A 15,127-nucleotide genomic window follows, 5' to 3' on the forward strand; every position below is an offset into this window, starting at 1 on the left:
TCAAATGCTTACAGGAAATAAATAGGGTCTTACTTGTATGTAACCTTTATAGTCACAGTAGTAAAACAGTCATCTTTCAGACAGATGTCTCCCTTCAGTTTCACCATACCTGTCTTTAGATAATCTATTCTTAGCTTTAATTTTATAATAAGGATATCTTAAATAACTCTGATTTGATGGAACACTGTGTAACTTGGTTTCTTATCTTTTAAAACTTGGATAAAATACACGCCTGGACACTATCAGGTCTGTCATACCAAAGCATGTTTTCAGTAGAGCGACCAGAGAGCTTTAACACCGTTACTTTTTCAGGAGTACTTCTCTATGGCCCTCCTGGTTGCGGCAAAACGCTGATCGCCAAAGCTACAGCAAAGGAAGCAGGTTGCCGATTTATTAATCTGCAGCCTTCAACACTGACGGACAAGTGGTATGGAGAGTCTCAAAAACTGGCTGCTGCTGTCTTCTCCCTTGCTATAAAGCTCCAACCGTCCATCATTTTTATTGACGAAATAGGTAAAAATCTATCTCTTTTTGTAAGTAACTATAGCGGAGTGACGTTAAACTGTAGGTTCATCTGGATGGGTATATTGATCTACTGTCATCTTTTCCTTAAAAAGAGTGATAATGGAACAAGGTTTAGTAATATAAATACTATTGTAAAGTAATGGTGGCAAATGAGGAAAACCAGTGTATTTCTTCCTTCTGTTAGTGCGGGAAATTACAAGTAGAACAAGTTGCTGCTTATTTTTGGTTGGGCTAAGGTGGTTCGTGAGGAAAGCTTTTGTTCTGTCAAGGGAACTACTTATTCAGGAAACCCATCACCAAATACACTTCAGCCGTGAGGGCACATAATGGAAAACAAAATACAGGTTTAGGAGAGCTCAGGAATAATAGTGTAATAAGGCTGAAGAAGTAGGATGGGAAGTTCAGCTGGGAAGACAGCAAAGGTGCCAGTTGTTCGGTGCATTTGGACTTGTCACATTAGTGTTTAAGTCCCTGTGAACTTGAGCAGTTCAGGTAAAATTGCTTGTTGTCTCGTAGCACTGGTGCTTCTTAAAGTGAGTTGTACGGTTTGCAGAAACAGAGCCTGACGAAGCTTTTACCTTTTCCACAGTTTAGGTTTATGAAGGGGCTATGTTCTTAAGATGCTTTTTATCCTTTTGTATAGGTGTGAAAAACGTGGTGTTTTTCTAGCTGTTGGAAATTCTTTAGGCAACCACTAGCAGAGTTAGAGCACTGCATAACAAAGTGTATAGCCTACTTTACAGCAGCTTGCTGTTCTCCTGTGCTTTGGTGTCTTCTAGCTTGCCAGACTCTGAATGCTTCCGTCTTTGCATGAGAAATTAAGGTGAAAGTTACACTTTCCATGAATTCAGGAAAGTGAAAATGTGGAGCACAAGATTTGGACAATCTCATGCAATAGGTGCACACTCGTGTAATGTAATTTAAAAGATGTGCTTAAAAATATGGTGAGATTCCACTTTCCTATTCTTCATCATAAGAAATATTTTTCATTTGTTGACAATGTTTATTAAAAAAAGTATTTATAAGATAGAGAATAGCACAAGTCTGCACATGAGAAATCAAACAACATAGTTTCTATGGCAGGATTGAAAGTAAACCACTCTACTGAATCCTTTAATACAGATTCCTTCTTACGAAGTCGATCGAGTTCTGACCATGAAGCTACAGCTATGATGAAAGCTCAGTTCATGAGTCTGTGGGATGGACTGGACACGGATTATAACTGCCAGGTAAGGACAAAGGATGACGAGAAAAGCAATGTGATTCTTCCCTCTCGGTTACTGTGCACTGAGCCGCTTGGGAAGAGTAGCAGATTGCAAGTAGTAATAATTGCCAGAAGAGTTTCTTTACCTGTCAGTGTTAGTGATTACCAGCATATTATGGGAATGAAATGAGTTGTATTAATAGATCATTTTTCTTCTTGAGAGGACTGGGTTTGTAGGTATTTTGGTTTTAATTAAGAGGTGTTATTTTCAGAAGTCTCAATAATATAGCTGTATAGTTTGAGCTGCCAAAATTGGGAATTTTTAAACTGTTTTGAAAAACATTTTGTCAACAATATTTTCTTCAGGTGAAGTGAATGTTTGATTTCAGGGAAGGTATTGAAAGATCTGAGTATTCATCCCAGTTGCAGGTTGGTTGGTTAGTTTCCAGAAAAGCATTAGATTAGCATTAGTCAAGCACTAGGCTCTGGACTTAATCTGAAAGGGTAGAGAAGTTGATGTTACCAAAGACAAATACTATTAAATGGAGCCATGCTTCCATCCCATTATTCCTGTACGCTTCAGTCCCCCTCCCATAATCTCAACAGAAGTACTGTATTTTGGAGAGGAAAAAAAAATAAAAAAGCTGCTGGTGCTGTAAAAACAAACAAACAACATCTATGAAATAAATGACTTGAATGTAGCATAGACAAAAGCCTGTTTAGTATGTTTCTGAACTGTCACCTGGAGCAGTTTTTAAGGCCTTTAAAAAGGATGTTTATTCTCCCATTTTAAAATTTTCAGCCTTTTTAATCTGTATTTTTCTGTGAATGGGTTCTGATGCTCTGACCTCCATTAGTTCTTCCCTAGTAAAATCTGCTTTTCCTCCTCTCTGAAACTTGTGCTAAAGATTTTTTTTCAGTTGATTTTTTTAAAAACTGATTAGAACACAGTGAATATATGTACTGAGGAGCTTTAAAGCAGAGTGCTTACCACTAATAAGAGGCCAATGGTATGAACGCTTAACAGGAAGCTAATATGATCTTGCAAGCCCACATTTCTTCCAGTATTTGGATGTATTATCTTTTTTCCCAATATACTGACAACTTCTTGTAGCAAGTCAAATTGTTCATTCCCTGCAGTAAGACAATATGTGGTCTTACCACCTCTCGAGTTCAGCATGCAGAGCCTGAACAAGTCGCTCTTGTCCTTTACTCGTATGCCTCTGCAGGGTAGGGAGCCACCAAAGTAAAATGCAAGGCAAACAATTGGCTGGAGACACCGCAGGGGTTGATTCAGGTTTCTGGGGAGTTTTTCAGCAGTACCATATTTCGGGCTCCTCCCCGAGATGTCATTGCAATTCAGGAAGTGTTCTTTAAGCGATGGTTTTGACGTTTGCATTGTCTCGGTTTTTGACAGCCAGCTCGCTGGGCTCTTTTGTTAATTACAAATGTTTACTTGGGAGCTTTGGGTTGCTTGTCTGATTCTTGCCAAACAAATTTCCTTTGAATAAGGATTAAATTTGGCTTTTGTTACGGTAATAAAAATTCCAAATGCTAGGAGGAAATTGTAAATAAGTGTTGTGATGAATGTTATTTGTTCCTGTCTTGATTGCACCTGAAAAGCGTGTTCAGCTTTGGGCTAAACCTGCCAAGGATATAGTCTTGAGTCTGGCAGGAACTTGGGGCACAGTGCCTGGAAAACAGAGCTGTGCTGCTTGAAGGGGCAGTTCAAGTCTGGAAGCCCCATACATTTGTGCCCTGGGGGGGTCCCACCTTCGCAGACCCTGCAGACAAAGCCGGTTTTGGGAAGGCTCCTCAGCTCTGGTAGCAGAGAGGGAGCAACGCTTCGGCTCCAACGTTGGGCCTTGGTGCAGACCCCGGGCAAGCACCGCATGGGTGCCGTGATGCCTCTTGGCAAGAGGCAGCTCACCAAACACTGGCTTGCGTTTGGCAAGCGCAAAGCGCTTGCATGCATAACGCTTTCTAGAAGGTGAAGGCTGCCGGAACCCCGGCGAAAAATGTGCCTTTTGGCTTTTTCTGTGCATAGCAATTTGCCACCGTGTAATTAAGCCTCTAGGTGGCAGGGTGACTCTGCTCCGGGACACGCAGCCCCGCCTGGCCAGGGGCTGCTGGAGCTGCCAGGGCTGGCTGCGGAACAGTGACCCCAGACAAAAGACCCGAATCACGTCAGGAAACTGTATTGATAGGAGATTAATTTCCCTGACATTTTTCACTTTCGTGACTGGGTATTTACAATGTACATAACTTACAATAACAAATGAGAAAACAAGGCTGGTGTGAATGGGAAGTAAATTTGTTCTTAAACTAATAACTGGAATGCGGTCAAATGACATAAATATTCTCCTTGTATTGAACTTGGCTTGTACATATCTAATGTGCTGCTGTTACAGTATACCAGTGCATATAGGTTCTTGTTGACTTCTAATCCTTTTTTCAATGCTTAAAAAAAGAAACAGCATTTCAGTGTACGCGAAAGCTGCCAATTTGGTCATCCTGGTGAACTGATTGCCTTTCTTTTTTCAACACAGCACAGAAGTGCCACATTTTTTAATAACTTATCAAAACATCTCCTTTCAAGTTCCTTCCAGACCACCAGGAACTAAAGAGACATTGCCAAGACTTACAAGCAGAAGTTCTGGGTTACTGCTTAGAGCTTGAACTTTCAAATTGGGCTCAGAAGGCTTCAGACTAATGTAAAAATCTCCACCCAGATGGTACTCTGTGGTACCAACGTTCTCTTAAGCTGCCTGTTTAAATCCAGTTGCTGAAATCAGTACCAAGAAACCTTATGTAACTTCTTTAAATGTCGATGTTCTTGATAAAGTGTGGAAGAGTCACATGTTTGGTTTTGAAACTCCAATTCGGCAATGTTTTCAAAAGCTGGTTTCAGGCTGACTAGTTTTTGCTGTTGGTGTATACAGGTGATAGTGATGGGAGCCACCAACCGTCCTCAGGATCTTGACTCTGCAATCATGAGAAGAATGCCGACCCGGTTTCACATCAACCAACCTGTAAGTCATGCCAGGCTTGCCTGAACAGCGTGCCTAGTGGCTGAGCTACAGGCAGGTGCCTTAGCAGCCAGGAAACACACATCTCTGTTTGGTTTTGGGTTTTTTTTTCTGAAGAAATACTGTATTAATTTGATCTGGTTTTAGTTTTTTAGAAGCACGTATATAACTTTGCTTTTTAAGGGGAAGTTTCTCACGAAAATCTTGATTCCTTGGGTCTTTTATCTGAAACAACTCCATGTGCTCTGAGAGCTTCCCGCAGTTTTCTTCATCTAGAAGAGTGGAGTGCCTTAGACGCTGCACTCTGGAAAGAGCTTAGTTTTAACTTGAAAATAATCACAAAAAGCACAAAAGTGACTGCACACACTTTCCTGCGGGGAGAGTGGCACCCAGGTCGGATAGTGTCAAGAAGCAGGTACATATTGACTACCATTTATACCCTCTTGATACACAGTATTTAGTTTTCAAGGAGAGAAGAGGGAATGAAATCTGCATACCAAAGCCTACATTCTTTTCAAGCCTTTCCACAGTCAGGCACTGCAAGCAATCTGGAAAACTGTTTTTATTCCACTTACGATTTATGCCAAACAGGCAGTAATTAAGGTCTTTATCAATTATGCCACCCATCACAATGTTACCCTTACTATAAATTTTGCTGTTGCCATCCTTTTCAAGGTATTTTAGTCGCCTTCGAACACTTAGCGATATCACGAGACATCTTTATCAATATTATAAAGAGTTCAGTCGTGGTTGTCAGTATTCCCTTCTGGCTACAGAAATACCCTTCATTATTCATTTTTTGCAGAAACTTAGAGACAAAACTGGAGGAGTAAAGCTCTTATTGATTGTGCAAGAGAGTAGTCATGTTCCCAGACCCATCTTGTTTGAACTGGCTTTCACTCCTTGTGGGCGGATACTTTTCAAAACAAAGCATTTATAAGGTAGTAACTATTTCGCTGCGATGCCTGCTTATAGGGTTTCGTACACCTTACTCATCTTCAAGTTTTCCTTGAATTAGTAAGGGGCAAGGATGTGTATTTTAGTACTTTATCATGTCTTTCTATCAAGAACCCTTGTTAGAAGGGTGCATTATCCACAGTGCCTCAGGGTGTTACAGGCGTTGGCTCCCTCTCCCAGGATCAGAATGACAACAGGAGGTGTCATTTAGGGCACGGGCACGTAACTTTCCTTGCCCCGCTACAGCCATCTCATGAACTTACTGCTTGTCTCTTGTTCTTGTCTGTGGTACTTTGTGATACAACCAAGATTGGTTACAACTCTTTTATTGAGGGCCAAGATCATTTATGTCCTGTGGATTGGAAGTGTGCACAGGTAGTATCGCTGTAGAGTAGCTAAAGCCTTGCAGATTTTATAACTAAGTTTGAGATTAAAATGCCCAAAATTACTCGTAAGAAATTATCTGCGAGGCAGAGGGAAAGGGAAGAAGTATTTTTTGAGACAGAGTATCAACTGTTCAGCTGCCAGAGTATCTGTGGGATAATTTTTTCCCTTTTTAACGATGAAAGGGAATTTAGGACAAGTTTGGGTTTGGGAGACACAAGAAAGGGTCCCTTTGCTGCCTGTGTTTTATCTTGCTATGCTCAGGATGTGCTCAGGACTTAACTGTTTCTTGCAGTAACCTCATCACAGTATGTGATTTATATTGCTTAAAATTTCCCAAGCATCATCTGTAGAATTAATTTTTTTTTTTTTTCTTTAAGCAGAACAGTTTATCCTCTTCATCTGATTTAGCAAAGTATTGAAAGCATCCCCTAGATCTAGAGAGTCTGCCCTCCGTTAAAGATGATGGGAAATATTTGGAGACAGCTGCTTTCACTTAGGGCAAAGTAAGACTAAATGTCAGTGCATTTTCCCTTTCCCTGTAGTTAGTATAAATGTATTTGCTCAAACGTTTAGTTTCATGTGCTCCTGGAGTCAGAGTACCCTACATCTTGTTTTGCTGCGTGATTTACCATCAGATAGGTTTGCTTAGTGTGTATCACATCTCCCGTTTGAGGGATCAGCTTGTGTCACTGAATTGTGTCTGAAAGCCCACGCTGTGCAAAATTGAAATAGATGTTACATATGTTTATTTTTGTACCCTAGTAACTTTAATCTCTTTTGTTTAAGGCTCTGAAACAAAGAGAAGCAATCTTGAAGCTAATTTTGAAAAATGAAAATGTAAGTAGACTTCTTTTAATGGTTAATTTGCTGTATTACTGTTTTCATAAATGCAAGCTCTGGAGTTGTAGAAAACATGTTGTATAATTGACTGTCTTGGAGTAAGGTAGACATTATCTACCAGGGTATTTCTGATTATAACTTAGGAATCTTGTGTGGTTTTAGGTGTGGCGTTAAATTAAAGCAGTAGAGTTGTCTACTGGTTTAAGCGTGAGCCTCAGTCAGAGCAGCAATCTTGGATTTTGTGGTGAATCACCATCTCCGAGGAATATTACTTAATTTCTCTGTCTCCATTTTCTTGTTATATAACAAGATAATATATTTATCTCTCTAAAGAAGCTAAGGTGAATCATGTTTAGAAATCACTTTGATCAGTAAAAGAAATTTCAAGACATCATGAAGCAGGGAGAAGAGATGCTGAATTTTTTTAACTTTGTACAGTCTATTGGCTCAAGCCAAGAAAGGAGGAATGACATTTTTTGACAGTGCTGCTTTTTGCACTTTGATCCGTAGTTCATATTTCCTTTAGAGGAAAACTACTACAGATGCTGTTGCTAATATTGTATGGTGTTCGTGTCGCCATCTGCTTTCCAAGATGAGGGGAAGGGGTAGTTGTGAGCACATCTGGTAGTGTCGTCGGCCAGATATGGGACCTATGTTACTGGAGGTTCCTGCCAAATTTATTCTGCAGCACTAATTGTCTTGAAGTTAATGTTGCAAAGCGCCTCTTAGTTGAGGTCTATCGTAATAAATATCATTCGTTAGTAAAACCAACTTATATTTTTCAAGAGGCCTAAAAATCACAGCTCATCATTGAGAATGGCTGAGATATTGGGGAGGTTGCTTTGCAGATGGTCATTTTGGATTGTTTGTATAGGATTAGTATATAGGTTGGCTTTTTTGCAAAATACTAGACATAGATGTGAAAAAGGAACTGCTACGAAATGCTGAAGGAGTTGTGGAGGAAGAGCTGACCTGTTTGCAGAAAATCTCCAACAATCGTGCAGGTGGTGATTTCAGACTCAAATTTCTCTTCAAGAGCTGTTAGGGAGGTATGCCAAATAACAGACCTTTTTACAGGCTCCCTGAATGTCTGCAGCCACCCAGCGCTTGCACGCGGGTGGACTCTGCGGCTCCTTTGCCTCGGCAGCTGGGCCTGGGAGTTGCAGCACCTTGGCCTGAAGGCCTTCAGCAAAAACCTAAACTGGCTCCTGAATATGCCCCTGAAAGAATGCAAGGTATATCAAGCACCGGGCAGTGAATCACAGCCACACAAATAACATTTTTTGGGGAGGGGGGGGCGGAAAATCAGCCTGTATTGGTTATCCCACAGGAGGAAGAATTGGATCGCCCAAGCCCAGCTTATTTTCAGCCAGGGTGACAAACTTCTTGGCAGTCCTTCACACGACAGTAGTCGTCACGCACTCAGTTTTCCCTGCCTGTCTTAAAATCTTGTTTCTTTCTCACTCGAAGGGAAATCCTTGTTAATGCCTGCTACACAACATCCCCATTTTCTATTTATTCTTAGCCAGCTGTGCCGCTCCGTTCAATTCTTGATGGGCTTCAGCCCCACACTGAGCAAATACGTTGCAGATCCGCAGCTGACTGTTACTGGCTTCGGTATTTGTGTGCAGGATCATGCTTTAAAGCAAAGCACTTCAAGACAGCCAGGCTATAGTGTCTGTAGGAGGCACTTCAGTGTAAGCCAGCTGTTGCTTTTGCCTTAATTTCCGTGCCTGGGGGAGCCAGATGGCTCGCTCCAGACCCAAGCCAGAGCACTGCGTGCTGAGTCGTAGGTCAGGGATCTGGGGATCGAGTACAAGCTCAAGATCTGAGCCAACAGCACAGTATCGCTGTAACCCTTGTCCTTCAAGAAAAGCAGGAGGGACGGTGGGGAATTGGAAGGGTGCTCAGTGGACGTTGGGGCGTTCTCGGGTGACCCTGGGGAGTGCATGGGCTGAAGGGGTGGTTGGAAGCAGCAAAGGTTACACCTGGGGCTTTGCCTTCATCACCACGGAATAGTTTCCCTCTTAGAAGAAGTCACCCCTTAAGTTCAGCCTTTTATTAGATTAGTTTGGCTTTTAACTTTTTGAAAATAAAATACCGATGCATTGGAAAATGTGCCAGAAGAGGCTGTTGTCAGAGGTTCTGTAAATGGACGGAATAAATACGGGGTCCTGGCTGGAACGAGTTCAGCCTCTGATCCAGTGCACGGAGTTAGACACGTTGTTTTGCCTCAGAGTTCCCCGTTTCATGGTTGTATAAAGTAGGAGCAGTTGTTCAGTAACTCAGCAAACAACTGAGTTGCTGAGATAGTGAACAACTGCTTTTGAAGTTCTTATTCTGCACTGAAAGGTGGCAACAACGAAACGTAAATGTGACAGGAACTTTTTCCAGCCTTGCTGCGTTACTGGTCAAAAGAAGTGTTTATGAAAACAAAATGCACTCTTTCAAATAATGTATAAAAAAGGGGCTGTGGCTGTGAAAGGAGACCCCTTGGGTAGTGTTCATTGTCTACAGATAAAAAGATGCACGTAAGGTCTGATCGAGCCCTTTACCATCAAAAGCAGTGCTGTTGCAGGAAACTTGTGTGGGCATTTGAGAAAATGGGTCATTATTTCTGTGATCCAGTTTTTGCCATCCAGTAGCCTTCCAAAACAGCACAGGAGCTGTCTCCGTAACAGAATATGCTAATATGATGGTTCACTTTCGGCTGCCTGTTCTTTGTTTTTCTTTATGAGCTACAGAATTTTATGAGATGAAGCATCAGTTTCATTTAATGAAATGAACTACTTGGAGGGTTCAAACTGTAAGTTAATAAAATAATCTGCTTTTAGCTCTCAAAAAAAGTCAAGACTGAAAAAGATCTTCCTAGGGCGGGTAAAAATACTTGGAGGTGACTGTTTCTTGTCCTTGGTGAACAAAGTAAATGACTTCAGAGTTTTCATGCTTTGACCTTTCGTTTTTTGGCAGGTGGACAGGCATGTAGATCTCCTAGAAGTTGCTAAAGAGACTGACGGCTTCTCAGGCAGCGATCTGAAAGAAATGTGCCGGGATGCAGCACTCCTCTGTGTCAGGGAATATGTTAATTCTGCCTGTGAAGAAGAGAAGTATGTGTCTTTATTCTGTCTGTTATGATAGCTGAACAGCAATGGTGAACGCTCCTGGTGCTACACACTGTCCAATTATTAGTTTGTCTTTTCGGATTTGAATTGCAAATTTATAGAGGTTTAAAAAAAACCTTGCTGTGATTCGCAGAAAGCAGGAGGTTCTCTTTTTCTTGACAAATTGCCTCTATACAACAAAAAATCCCAACAAGTAAGTTACCTTTATTCACTTTGACTCTGAAAATAAGACTGTTTGTTCCAAGGTGTCAAGCTTGAGGTGGCATGAAGGAACAAGTGATATTACTGCGCTATATTACCAGGCTTAAATGCTGGTAACGCTCTTGCACGCGCGTAACTCCAACTTGCTGTGATGTTCCTCTGATTATCTCCCCTACTTGCAGGTAATACGTGCATGGACAGCGGCATGTTTCCAGTGTAATGCTGGATCCATGTCAGAGCTGCTATTTTCAGTGACTGCTTCTTGTTGTTTGAATAGCTGTTACACAGCACCTGAGTCATTATCTTGCTTTTTTTCCTTCCTCTCTTTCTTTTAAAGCCACGACGAAGATGAAATTCGGCCTGTGCAGCAGCAGGATCTCCACAGGGCAATTGAGAAGATGAGAAAATCGAAGGATGCCACACTGCAGAATGTTTTGATGCACGTTAGTTTAGATTAAGACAAAAGAGTGCGTTTGCAGTTTCTGATGTGATTTAGTTTGACTTCTGTAATCAGTTAGCAAAAACAATGTCAGGGGGTGGGAGCGGGGATGTTCCTGGAATAAGGGAGTTCTGTTTCTGGAATTGTTTTTATACAACAACTTCTAAGTTATTGAAACTTCGTCATGCGCAACTAGAAGCGTAACAATAGATCATGAAGTGGAACAATTATAGCCCAGACCAAGAGCAACTGCCTGTGTCTTGTCCCATAATCGATACACTGTGCAGCCTTAAAGCAGGTTCTGACGGGGTGCGTGGGTTCAGCGGTCACTGCTGTGGAGGGGAGACGATCCATTACCAGTTTGTGTATATATGTACGAGCGTGTGTGTATGTATTAAATGTATATATCCACACATTTTTTTATATATAGACATAATCTGTAGATAACTTGAGTATGGAAAACCTTTTCTACTTACTGAATCAAACCAAATCAGAAGATGTATAGATTAAAGATTCATCGATACTCAATTCACATTTACTTCTTCCTTTTAGCAGCAAATACGAAGATAGAAATTCTGCTTCTAGAATAACTTTCAGGCAAAATTTGAAGTGTTACTGATTTTTTCTTTCACATGACCACTTGAAATCTGGTGCCATTTAGTAAAGATAGTAAACTAGTGTAAAAATGTTTGAATACTTTTCATTTTGTATGAATTCTGCTTTTTCAGGCTTTTTAAATGAATGCTGGTTTTATTTTTATTTTTCCCTTGATGTGAGTAATTAGAGTAGAATCTTAACTGGTCTTTCATAAAGCCCCACATATTATAAGCTCTCTGAAATTGTGGCTTTCTGATCTATTATGCATTGTAACGAGGGCTTGCTGCTATTTTAGTCTCCTCTGGAAGACCCGCTGCTGCAGTGTGGCGTTGTACCATGAAGTCTCATATGCAAAGCTCTGAGGCGCGGAGGGATGTTTTGTGATGTTTTGCTCTGTCACATGCTCCGATCTGCAAAATTGGAGAGAAGAGAATGGGGTTTAGGTTTATAAATGTGATTTAGCCATGTTCTGCTGTACTTGCTGGTAACAGTTTTAGTAAATTCATGTAACGTTGCGTAGTGATAAAGGCAAAGGGTTAAAAATGTAAGTGGCAGAAGTGTTTTGATAAAGTTATTGTCAGTAGGTTATCAGTAACTTGATTTTTCTTCTTATAATATTATGAATTGTGCACTAATTCAACACAAATATGTAATTGGAATTGTTCAAACCCCCGGGGTGGTACACTGTGTCACAGCTCTGCTAGCTCTTGAGGGAAGGTAAGCATTGAAAGCAAGATAACGATAGAAAACGAAATGCGCTGCAAAGTAAAATAAAGACAGGTGGAGCCAGCCAGCACAGTATCGGGTGCCAATGACACTTTCCATTAAGCTCAGCTTTCTCACTGGTGTCCTTTTGTCTGGCACACTGGTTGTGTAACGCACCCCTTGCAGTAGGTCTTAGTTTGACCCAATTTAATCTTGAACATGGGGGGTTTCTTTTAGTAATTCCTTTGCTTTTTGATATAGGGTAAAAAGTCTATGGTACATGCATCTTGCTCTAACACAAGGACGTAGAAAATTAGGCACACCAGAAAATACTGGGCTATGGAAATCTAAAAAAAGTCTGGGGTCTGGAATGCTAATCCCACAAGTCACGTTAGTAGTGATGTAAGTCAATGCTAGCTCTGGGAGAGCCTTAAAATTAAACATGCAAATAGTGCTACTTACTGGAAGCTGGTTTCTCAGGAGGTTTAAATTACGCGTGTGCCAGCTGAAGTTCTCCAGCTATGCAGTTTGTTTCCCGTGCCTGCTCTGGCTCTGAAGTTCTCCCAGCCCCTGGCCGTAGGTGTTGCACCTGAGAAGTGCGATAGCGCAGCTCGTCCTGCGTCTCCTTCCTTTTTTCAGGGTTCTTCCTACTTTACGGTAAAGATCTAGTGCAGGCAGCTGAAGAAAACCGTCTTAATTGGTTTTAATAGAGTGACAGTAAAGTGTGTCCTCAAGCGAGTTTAAATGTCAAACAGCGCACGGGAACAGGAACAAACCCCTGACTGCAGATGCCGGGGGCATCCACTAGTCGCCAGCTGAGCTCTGATCTCCTTTTTGCGTGTTTCTCCAAAAACCTGGCTGTTTGCTGGCTGGGTCTGGCCTTTACCTCGTGCCTATAACGCATCGCTGCAGGCTTAAGGGACTGTTTTGAAGAGGCGCAAGGGGTTATTTGTAATTGCCCCCAAGGACAGTTCCTGCAGCTGGAGTGTAACTTCCACTTTTCCAAGGACTTTTCCATGCTCGCCCGCTGCTGCTGCCCTTGGGGGAGTTCTTGTCAAAGCTTTAATTCCATGTCTCCAGCCGTTTGGTCCTCACCATCTGATCCTGCGGCTCCTTAGAGTGGAGGCAAACCTAACCCCTCTCCCGTGGCTCTGGGGCCAGCTGCTCAAGCCAAGCCTGGTTTCAGCCTCCGGTACCGAGCTCCGAGTTGTAATGTAATGTTTTGTGTGAGAAATGGGTCTTTCTTGGGGTTTAAAGGTCAAATCCTCTGGCAGGAAGAGGCATAGACTGTCCCAGCAGGTAAATGATCTGCTTAGTCGCCAGTAGGCAGTGTGCACAGTACAGACCCTACCTAAATCGTCCCTGGGCTGTAAAGCGGCTCATCTTGCCAGCCCGATACTGCAGCGCCAACAGAAACCTTTGGAGTAGTCTTAAGTAACAGGTAAATAAATGTGGTGTTGTTTGCTCTGTGTTTTTGTTCATTTGTTTTCTGTAACCTTCACCAGTGTGCACATGTCTGAATTCTGCAAATACAGCTTTCTTTTTTTTTTTTTTTTTTTTTTTTTTTTTTTTTTTTTTTTTTTTTTTTTTTTTTTTTTTTTTTTTTTTTTTTTTTTTTTTTTTTTTTTTTTTTTTTTTTTTTTTTTTTTTTTTTCTCCGTGGTTGGTGTGGGGGGGGGGACCCCGGGGGGGGCGAGCTGAGAGCACAGCCCTGCGCCAGGGCAGGCTCGGGCCAGCAGCAAGGGGCCTCCATCCCTATGGCACGGGCTGGCAGGGCTCGCGAGCTCTCCCTTTGTCTCTCCCCGCGCTGGGAAGCGCAGGCTGCGGCGCTCTGCGAGACCCACAGCCCGTTTACAGCAGGTCCGTTGGGAAGAGACCAAGCGACGCAGCATCGTCCCCCATTTCTGCAGGGTCTCAGCAGCTAGAAGGTGCTGGTCAAACAGCAGAGAAGTGCAGGGCAGCAGGAGAGAGTGCCGTCACTGTGCTTGTTAAACGTGACTTGTTCACACAGCCCAGACAGCAAAAAGTAAATGAGTTGAGGTTTCCAAAGGGAAACGGGCATGGTCAGCTTCGCTGCTGGCCAGTCCAGCCATCGCCCTACCCGAGGCACTGAGCACGCAAGGCTGGAACGGGGAGGGGGGGGTCCTACCACTACAGACCTGTCACAGCCCCAGAGGAACCACGTGGTTGAAATTTTCCCCAAAAAAAATTACAAAGCGAGAGTCAGTTACACATATAAATATTTATTTGTACTGAAAGTGAGTGTTTTGTAGCGGAGTATCAAGTTCAGAATATATTAAATCATGAGATGCAGCAGTTGAGGTGCAAATTCCAGTCTCATGTCTTTAATAAATACACTATAAAAAAAAAAAACAACTAGTCCACATACTCTATTTTAATCAGAGGTAATCAGTACACTACACTATTTTAAAAGGATAATACAATATTTGTGTTTTGCTGTAACCATTTGGATTCACTGCAGGTGTTTTTTTTAACCGTTTGATTATTTTATGATGAGCAGCAACAGCACTATTTCACTACTTAAAAATGACAAATATCGCAATCATAAATGGGAGTATTGCTTTCATCTTCCAGGTCCCTGCCAGAGGGCCTGCGTGTAAAAGGCACTGGTGCTAGTCTGCTTTCAGCTGCTAACACGGGCGTTGCAGCATTTTTCTTGAGGTATAATACAGCTTTGGGCTCTTTGCTCAGAATACTTTAAAAAAATTACAAAAAAAAAGAAAAAAAAAACCCTAAAACAGTTGACAAATGAAAAAAAACCTTTTTGCAAAAATATTCCCAATCGCATACGTAGTCTTGGACCCTGTACCATGGCCACAGCAAAACAGGTTTTAGCTGGCAGTGTAGCTCACTATCCTAAGTTACAAGCAGAAGCGTGATTGTTTTATTGAGCGTAGATCCATTTGTAATTAAAACTGAAGAAGAGGCGAACACTATTTCCATTTCATTTGAAACACAATTCTGACCGGTCCTAGGGCATCTACTAAAAAAAGGACGAGTACAAAAGTCATCAATTCGGGCTGTTGCGATCACTAACAAGTGCGTAGCTGCCTCCCCCCGCTAAAAACCTCACACCTGAGCAGGGTGGCCAGGGAGGCGGC

General features: G+C 42.0%; 1 protein-coding gene across 1 annotated transcript; it reads left to right on the plus strand.

The window, feature by feature from the left end:
* Nucleotides 1-312: 312 nt before the first annotated feature.
* Nucleotides 313-11,038, plus strand: ATAD1 (ATPase family, AAA domain containing 1; the record flags this gene model as incomplete). Its single annotated transcript, XM_009588152.1, has 6 exons — nt 313-513; nt 1,648-1,754; nt 4,672-4,761; nt 6,889-6,939; nt 9,913-10,049; nt 10,603-11,038. Coding segments are annotated over 6 exons (707 nt in total), but the record flags the coding sequence as incomplete, so codon positions are not given.
* Between the last annotated feature and the right edge of the window lie 4,089 nt (nt 11,039-15,127).

The sequence above is a fragment of the Fulmarus glacialis genome, unplaced genomic scaffold (genome assembly GCF_000690835.1).
Source record: "Fulmarus glacialis isolate BGI_N327 unplaced genomic scaffold, ASM69083v1 scaffold32531, whole genome shotgun sequence".
Lineage (NCBI taxonomy): Eukaryota > Metazoa > Chordata > Aves > Procellariiformes > Procellariidae > Fulmarus > Fulmarus glacialis.